The sequence below is a fragment of the Aythya marila genome (genome assembly GCF_965140915.1).
Source record: "Aythya marila genome assembly, chromosome: 3".
NCBI classification, from domain to species: domain Eukaryota; kingdom Metazoa; phylum Chordata; class Aves; order Anseriformes; family Anatidae; genus Aythya; species Aythya marila.
Genome location: NC_139044.1, coordinates 118802905 through 118812269, shown reverse-complemented (window position 1 = coordinate 118812269; position 9365 = coordinate 118802905). Strand labels below are relative to the sequence as shown.

At 47.4% G+C, this 9365-nt stretch overlaps 1 protein-coding gene across 1 annotated transcript; it reads right to left on the bottom strand.

Moving 5' to 3' along the window:
• Nucleotides 1–1817: 1817 nt before the first annotated feature.
• On the bottom strand, nucleotides 1818–9125 carry LOC309876215 (interferon-induced very large GTPase 1-like; the record flags this gene model as incomplete). Its single annotated transcript, XM_082756219.1, has 1 exon — nucleotides 1818–9125. The coding sequence occupies one exon, from the start codon at nucleotides 9123–9125 to the stop codon at nucleotides 1818–1820; it is 7308 nt and encodes a 2435-aa protein (XP_082612345.1).
• Between the last annotated feature and the right edge of the window lie 240 nt (nucleotides 9126–9365).

Sequence of the window (9365 nt, the reverse complement as noted above, 5' to 3'; positions counted from 1 at the left end):
CAGGCTCCTGACCTGGAAGTCTGGGACAGACAGCAGAATAACCCCCCCACAGTTCAGGTGGAAAGAGTAAGAGACCTGCTGCTCTACCCGGACTGTCACAAGTCCATGGGGCCAGGTGGGATCCACCTGAGGGTGCTGAGGGAACTAGCAGATGTGATTCCTGAGCCAATTTCCATCATCTATCAGTGGGCCTAATCAACTGGAGATGTTGCAGATGACTGGAGACTTGCAAATGTGACACCCATTGATAAGAAGGGAATGGGCCCAAGTTGTGCCAGGGGAGGTTCAGGCTGGAAATGAGGAGACATTTCTGCTCAGAAAGAGCAGCCAGGCATTGGGATGGGTTTCCCAGGGAGGCAGTGGTATCACCATCCCTGGGGGTGTTCAAGGAGAGGTTGGACGTGGTGCTTGGGGACATGGTTTGGTGGGTGACATTGGTGATCGGGTGATGGTTGGACCAGATGATCTTGGAGGGCTTTTCCAACCTTCATGATTCTAGGATTCTACAGGAAAGCTGGGGTGGGACTCTTTATCAGGACGTGTAACAATAGGACAAGGGGGAATGGCTTTAAACTAAAAGAGGGGAGATTTAGACTAGAAATTAGGAAGAAAATCTTTAATATGACAGCAGTGAGGCACTGGCACAGGTTTCCTAGAGATGCTGTGGATGTCCCATCCCTGGAGGTGTTCAAAGCCAGGCTGGATGGGGCTTTGAACAACCTTGATCTAGTGGGAGGTGGCCCTGCCCATAGCAGGGGGATTGGAACTAGATGATCTTCAAAGTCCTTTCCAACCCAAACCATTCTGATTTTATGATTGTAGGATAATTGTGGCTCACCTTGAAATGAAGCATGCACAGACCAGTCCAGTCCAACCGAATCAGTTTATTAGCAAAGACTACAAAGCATTATAATGAATCACCACTCTTGACAGCTCTTCAGGAGACTCTGGTCATTGGGTTTGCAGCAGGATTGCAGGAAAAGTGCACAGTAAACACCCCCTCCCACTGCACTGGTGCAGGCAGAGCCACTTCCATGTTCTCTAGACCATTTTTGTTCAGTTGCCACCTGCCTGTCTTGACAGCACAAACGCTAAGCTCACGCACTGCTGACAGCTGCTGAGGAAGCTGCAAAGCTGTCTAATTCTCTACATTGGTTATAAAGGGCTTTTACCCAACACAGAAGTGCTTGGCAAAAGCAGTTGGGGTGGCTAGGAGCTGCAAGGAACTTTGCCAGGCCCAGGCTCATGAGTAGGAATGGCTCATGGAAGTGGGGGCACATCTTAACCTAGGACTTATACCTAATAACCACACAGTTAAAAATCACTGTCTAAATCTGCATAGGCTGCTGCGTTAATTGCTTTAATGGCATCAGAAAGAGAATAGCACCTGAGTACTGAGTTTATGAATGCAAACAATAATCCCCCAAATCAAAACAGCCGAGTTCCCCACATGTTCACATGCTCGCAGACCCTGCTGTCCTTTTGTGAAAGTGTGACAAATATTGCTGCAGGGAAACTGTTCTTTTGCCAGTGTCATTTCTTTTCCCGCAGCAGCTGATAAAACTGGTCCTTTCTAATGCTGCCTTCGCTCTTCATCTGGCACTTGGTCTTGATCTTGGCGGTATGACTGCTTCCTGCAGGAATATTTTTCTAGTTTGCTTTAAGACAAAGCTGATGTAAATATTTATGGCAAGAAAGGAAGAGGACTTTGACTTTATCACACACCAAGGGAATTGCTGAGCAGCGGCATAAGAAGCACTCCTTACGTTCTTCTAAAATGCAAAGCACTTGCAGTTTTTCCTTCATACCATCTTAGCCTAATATTTCTCCAGTTCAGCGAGTGCATTCTGCTTTGTAACTCTGTGCCATGAAGCAGGGATTTCTCCTTTGCCATGAAATTTCCCATTGTAGTGATGTTCTAGCTGTGTCCTGAAAGAAGACACAAACCATTTCCAGTATGCTTGCATGGATGGATCAGGAAGAATGCTCCAAGTGGAATATGGAGGTCCTGCATCCCGGTATTTCTTGTAGGCGATCCATGTGTCTTCACCAACCAGAAATAGGCAGTCACTTGAAACAAGGCTAGAACAAATATCAATGACTAGGTTGTCTGTTTTATGCCATCTGTATCCTGACAAAACTTTTGGTCGATGGAAGACAACCCGGTGGTCTCCGTCATGCTTTGGCATAGTGTTAGTGCAAACAGCCCCACAAAATGGACACTGCTCCTGGCACCCTGCAAACTGCTCAGCCAGTATTGTGTGAGGCTGCCTTTCAAAGGAGCTCATACGAGCTTCTTCAAACTCTTTCCTGAGATCATCAATAACAGGAGACAGTGCTTCTGTCATGGCATTATTCAGGAACTCTATGTCTGTTATCTCCTGATGTTCAATGCCCTTCAGGTCGCTCCTGGGCAAGCTTAGCACATCTCTGAGTGCTCTGCAGAATTCATCCAGCCAAAGAGAGATTTTATCCTTTCTGTCTTTTCTGTCTTTGACAACCGTGGTTGATGCAAAAACAGCTGACTGAATGTTTTCAGAGTAATGAGAGAGGGAGTCTCTTAAAAACGTCTCTAGCCTTCTGTTCTTATCTAAACAGTACGTCTCAACTTTTGTCTTAATGAAATTATTTAAAAAGTCTCCTGGGGCATTAAGGTAATGCTTGAAATTTTCAAATTTTTCTTCTGCTAGGTATTTCAGCATGTAATATTCCAGAGTGGATCTATTGCCTCCGAAATCTGGAATTTTATCCTTCACGTCTCGAGCTATGTCAAGAGCTGTCTTCTCATAGATGGCGTGTCGAAGAGCTGGGGCAATCTTGCTGCACAGGAAATCAGCAAATGTTGTGATACAAGAGGCTCCTTGGCAGGAAATCTGGAAACATTTGAAGAAGTCTTCTCTCTTGCTCACCAGGTAGACGACTGGATCATTTGCTTTCCTGAATGCTGCATGCATGTCTTTAAACCTTTCTGCTGCCATTCTGCACAGGTACAGTGATAATTCCATTTTGTAAACTTTATTAAAACTGTATTTTGCAGTGGTAGGAACAGAGTCCATACCTTTCTCCACTTCATTTAGTATTTCATGAATAAAAGTTCGACTGTAATCCATTTTGTCCTTTTGCTTCTTCTCAATGTTTGCCTTCACACGCATTATGATGCTATCTGTAATGCGGTGCATGTTGGTCACATCGGCATCGTCCAAGCTCTTAGAAAAAATGCGGAAGCCTTTTTTCTTAGACACATGTTTCTCTATGTCAAGAGAAAATGTATTATTTTGGTATAAATTCAATATTTGTTTAACCACATTAGGCTCCTTAAAGTGATCTAGAAGGACGTTTTCTATATCCACATCGATGTCCACCTCTTCCTGAGGGGGAGCAGCAGAAGAGACTTCAGCAACCCACTCCATCCAGATAGAATTGAAGCGGTTTCTCAGTTCACTTTCACCTAATTTCTGCCCTTTTAGAGACAGGGCCAACTCTCTGCTCTTTCTCAGGAGCTCGTTTTCATATTCAGACTTCCTCTCATCCAGTTTACTCTGGCTCTTCTTTACTTCTATAAGTTTCGCACACTTCCTTTGCGTTTCAACAAGAAGGGACTCTCTCAGTTCTTTCAGCTTCAGTTCTGTGCTGCATTTCCACTGGATCAGTATTTCACGGTCTCTGTCTTCACTGAAGAACGTTTCCATGTTCTTGGTGATGGCATCACTTGTCTCTTGCACCAGTTTTTCAAGGTGATCCGTGGTGACCTTGTCCAACTCTCCATTCCGCACCTTGTTTTCCAGTTTCATTTGCAAGTCTAAGATGTGACTTCTCAGCTGCCAGGTCCACTGACTAAATGCAGTTTCCAGTTTCTTGTAGGCAGCAATCTCCACTGAATTCTTGAAGCTGAAAACAAAGTTTTCATTCAGCAGGGCATTCCACAGGTCACTAATACGAACTTTCAAGCTGGAGAGCCTCAAAACGCTGCTGTGCGATTCCTTCTTGGCAGCTTGGAGAATTTTGCTCTTTAATTCCTGGACGTTCTGGCTGTAGGTGGGGTTGGGCGGTGCCATCGGTGGGTTTCCTTCCCACAGGTGAGCAAAGTAATGAATGTGGGTTTTCACGTCAAAGCGGATGACGTCGCTGAAGCAGGTGATGTCACAGAATTCCTGCTGGGCCGCAATCACGGTCATTTCATCCAGCTTTTCCTGCAGACGTCTTAGTCCTTCCATGTTCTTTTCCTTTGCAGTTATTTCGCCCACGTTTTGGTGCACAAAGAGGCAGCCTGGGGAAATATTAACTTGCTTCATCCTCAGGAAAGCCTGCACAGCAATCTGAAGGACGTCTTGCATTTCCAAAGGATTTTCTCCAAAGATGTTGATCAGAGTCATGTTGCCAATGCCAATGACAAAGGTGGCCAGCTTATTGTCATGGTTAAGTGACTGCTTATTGGCCATCTCTATGGCACGAAGTCCTTCTGTGTCAACAGCGAGCATGTAATCAAAGTTCAAATCCTGTTGGAGCTTCTCGTCCACTTTAATGAGCTGCATAAACGCTCCCCGGGTGCACCTCCCTGCGCTGACGTTAAACTGCAGACCAAACATGGCATTCAGCAGGGTTGACTTCCCTGTGCTCTGGATGCCAAGCACGGAAAGCACAAATACTCGTTTGTCCCCTAGCTTCTCAATTAACCTGTCAAAGATGGCTCCAATCCATTGCAGTGGTATGTAAGAAGCATCACCATCCATCAGCTCAATGGGATACCCTAAAACCATCAGATTGGCAGCAATTTCAGGTAGTTTGACATACCATTTTTCTTTGGAGTTTGTTGATTCCAGTGCCTCATAAATCTGCCCCACCTCTCTCAAAATATGCTCAAGGCCAATGGACGAATCATTGATTTCATCACAAAGGGCATCTAATTTCTTCACCAATTGCATTTTCAGGTTGCTTTCATTGTTTTTCTTTATTGATACAATTTGATACCATTTCTGATGGTACTCTCTCTTCAGCTCATCAAGGTGATCAGGGGAGATGTCATCCATGAAGATCTTCATCCACTGCAGAAAGAATTTCTTGCTATTGTCTGGCTGTGACTGGAGAAAGTCAAGGACTGTTTTCATCAGCTGATTGAGGGGAATGGCTTTGCCTAGTTGCTCTCTTCGTATTGCAGACTTCTCCGATTCAATTTCGCTCCGATGATGCTCTATGCTCTTGTTCTTCTTTTCCTGCAAGTTTGTGAGTTCTTTGTCCTTTTTACACCACAGGTACCACAGTTTTCCCTGAAGAGGCAGTAGCTGTGATTTGATCTCAGACAACTTCTCCTTCTTCAACAGATTCACCAGTTTGATTGCCGTTTCTTTGGCTGTCACGCACGCTTCTGCATCTTCATCGACTAAGAAGCCGTGCTCGCGAGCTGTGCTCAGGCATGCATTGAGGCTAACAAGCGTGCTCGACCCTTCCACTAGGTCTCGGATGGTTTTTGTCAGCTCACCCACTAATTCTGCTTCATTTCTGTTCTTGATCCCTATTCTTAAGTTTTGGCCAGATCGGCCAGCTGCAATGCTCTCTTTCTCAGTGAAAAGGCAAACCAAAGGCCTCTGAGACTGCCACAGATCATGTAAAATTTTCCTGCCTTTCTCATTGCTCTGATCAAACTCAGAAACAAGAACCACGTTCACGGCAGAGATCTCCTGTAAAAACTGTAGCTGGGGTTCATGATCTCTCGCATCTCCGTGCAGGTTACAGAAAGCAACAGGGCCGTTAAATCTGTTGTCGTCGTCGCTACCACGGGGAAGGTACCAGGAGATCTCCACAACACCTTTCATCAGCAAGCAGTCTTTGGTGCTTCCTTCACAATGGCGGTGGAAAAAAGTGTCGTGTTTCTTCCTGCTCAGCAGGGCATTCAGGAGCTGAGACTTGGAAGAGGAAGGAGAGCTGCCGATGCGGAGGAAGGACACGATGGGCATCTCTGCCTGATAAATGAGTTTGTCGTCGTGACTGCTAATCCTCATCTGCTCTCCCGATCTCACCGTCCCTTTCCAGCTCTTCTTGATTTGGCTGAGGGACCAGAGAGGGAACTCTATCTGTGAAGTGCCCGGGTTTGGTACCAGGAGGGGTAGTGCAAACTGGCAGAAAGCGAGCTTGGATGAAAGGTACTGTCTCATGAAATCATCAGCACAATGAAAAATTGCCATCTGGAGGTCCATGGGGTGCACATGACTCTCCCTGCTTGCAGATTCAGGGGCTCCTTTGTCCAAGTCACTGAGAAAGTCATCAAAGGAATCAGAGGGCTCGTGCTCCTCCCCTGAGGTGTTTGGTGTGGGCGCGACTCCTGGCTTACTTGTCTTCTTGCAAGTCAGGTACCTCACCCGATAATCCACGGTCAGGAGCCTTTGCAGGAAGTAAAATGGTAGCTCGCTGTCCTTGCTGGGCTGGCTTTTGTGTACAGATGTCTGGTGTATGATGTGGAAATCTTCTGTGCCCATTTTTCTTGGATAGTACCTTTCCAGCCCGAGGTGCTTAAGTAAGTTGACGAACTCTGGGTTTGCAGTGGCTTGACTTGCTTTGGATTTGCTGCTGTCTGATTTGGGTTTGCACTGACTGGGAGGCTGCATGCCTTGAAAAGCATCTTCCAGGTCTCTGATTATTCTGTCTTTCTTCAGGTTGCCAGATGTGTCCTCCACTTGCCCATTGATGATGGATTGCAAATCTCTTTCCAGCCTCTCCCAGTCTTTGAATGCATTGTGCTTTTCGAGGAGAGCTTTCATCTCTGTGGACCATGTGTTTTTCATCTTTTCTTTCATGAAAACTAAGCGGTCATTCTTCTGCTCAGGGGTCACCTTCTTGTTTTCGGATGTTATGGTGAGCCCCGTCAGCAGCAGGAAGGCCTGAGCTCTGCAGACATCCTGTTCCTTCAGGCTCTGATACTCGTTATGTGCCACGCGCATTTCCTGTATCATGAAATTAATTTCTGGACACCCAAGGAGGTACTGAAAAGTGCCGCTTTCTACTTGGTATCCCGTGCTGGTTGTAACTAAGAGCACTAAGAGTTCTATGTCTTCCTGTGCCCTTTGCTGCAGAGACTGGAGCAAGGAAGAAACAGCCAGGCTTACAGTGAAGGTGGCTTTGATCTTTGCCTCATGAATGGCAGATGCAGAAGTTGCTGGTTCATAGGTGACTTCCTGGATGTACTCCTTCATCTGCTTCAGTGTCGTATTGAGATCTTCAAGACTGGAAATACTGTGAGTTTGGGGAAGGGTGTGCTCCTTGTGGAAGACCCACTGCATAATGAAGGAAGTCTTGGGGAAGTCCTTGACAGAATAGATGTGAGGATCCAGCAGGCACTGCAGCAGAGATTTGATGTAGATGGTGTTTTCTGGAGAAGACTTCTGGCAAAAAGAAACAGTGTTCACCAGGAACTCCTGCAATGCTTTGTCTGACAGACATATGTTGATCCAGACACTGTGATTTTTTGTTCTCTTATTCAGACCCTGTTTAAAATCTAACAACATGAGCAGTTTCTTTTCATCCACTGTCCCCTCCCAGGTCTTTACTTGCTCCAGGAAAGCTCTGGCCTCTTCTACAGCACTGACCAGTTCCTCTCCAAAGATCACACCGGTGCTTTGATTCGTTAGCTCTTCATAGACAGCCCTGAGGCTGCTGCTCATTTGATAGGAGGATTTAAAATCGCTGCTGTGGTTGGACAGGATTATGTCCCACACTGGGATCAGCTTTGAGCCCCGGTCGATCACACACCAGGTTGTGTTATTGGCCACAAGCCCGCATTTCCACTCGGGAAGGGAATCCGTCTCTGCTGGGCCCCCTGTTTTGGTCACATGGAGCTGAACTGCTGTGTGGGTGCTGCTTCTGTCTCTTCCCTGAATTGATGCCTGTGAGCTGGAGTTTGAAGCATCCCCCTTCACTCCCCACTTGGTACCGAAGCCGCTGAAGCTAGCGCCGACGTAGCTGTTCAGTGCTTCAGATGTTTGTTGCTTCATCTCATCCCATTGCTCTGCCCTGAAACCTTCGGCACATGCTTTCCACCAGAATATTCCCCCAAAGTGGAGGGGTCCCTGGTTCACGTGGGACCCAAACCTGCTGAAGAAGCTGGCGCACCTGCTCTTCAGTAGGAACCTGTCTGCCTCCTGGGTGATGCTCAGAAGCTGTTCGATGTCTTGCAGCTCTCGCAGGGCTGCATCTGAGAGGCGAAGCTGGTCCTTTTGGAAGTAGTAGGAGGCCAGAGGGATGTATTGGTACTTGGTGGTGCAAATGTACGCCTGCTCCGAGCGTGACCGATGGGAGTCCTCTGACTGTGAGGACTTGCCGGAATCTACAACTGTTTCAACACTGAGCCCCGAGAACCTGTCACTGGCAGAAGTGCTGATGCTGAACCCCAGCTGCTCCATGGACTTGGTGAAAGCAGCTTCTGCTGCAGAGGAGGAGAACTCCTTCCTCTCAAGCAGCGACCCTTGCACTGGACCAGTGAGCATGAAGCCATCAGGGACCCTGATGAGTTGCTCTCGCTTTGCCAGCACATCCTCCAGTCTCTTGGTTTGGTAAATCCCCTGCAGAGCCAGGCCTCCCGATGCCCGCCTCAGGACCTCCTCGTCAGAGACATTCTCCCTCTCCCCCATGGACTTCTCCTGCTGCTCCAGTTGCTTCCGGATGCTCACCAGCTCATCCAGCAATGCCTTCTCTGGAGGTGCCCAGTACTCCTTGGGAATGTCCATGGCTTGCTGTAGGGCCTCCTCTTTCTGCCTTATCATTTCCTTGCTGTGGCTGCGGCTCTTCTGCATTTCTTCCAGCTCCCATAGGATTGACTCGGCTTCTTCTTGTCTTTGCTTCATCCTCTCCAAGTGCTGTTTCTGCAGCTCATCAACAGCTGTTTCATTGCCTGTGATTCCCAGGAGCCTTTTGAGTGCCTTGGTCTCCCAGTTATACCGTCCTTCACGTGCCAGTTTAAGGTAGTCTTCATATTGTAGATGTTTCAAAGCATTTATTGACTTAACACCCAGTATCTCTGACAGTTTGGGGAGCCAGTATTCTTCATCAAGTCCTTCCTTCTCAAATGCTTCTGCCAGCAATTGCTTAGCAATTCGTGCCTTTTCCCCAGCAGCTGCTCTCTCCTCCTGTGACTCCATGGCTGTGGAAGGGGAAAAGAGACTTTTGTTACATCAGGTTAGAGGAGGCCACCACCCCTTAGAAGAGGCCTCTCCATAGTTCCCGGCCCACGGATTTCTTCTGCCCTGCTGCTGGAACCCATCCTCGGGCACCCCTGAGATAGGCAGACACAGCCAGACAGACACATGCAACCACTGGCACGGCTGCACAAATAGCCATGGACAAGGCGCTGCCTTCAACAGCACCCATGTATAACCTAG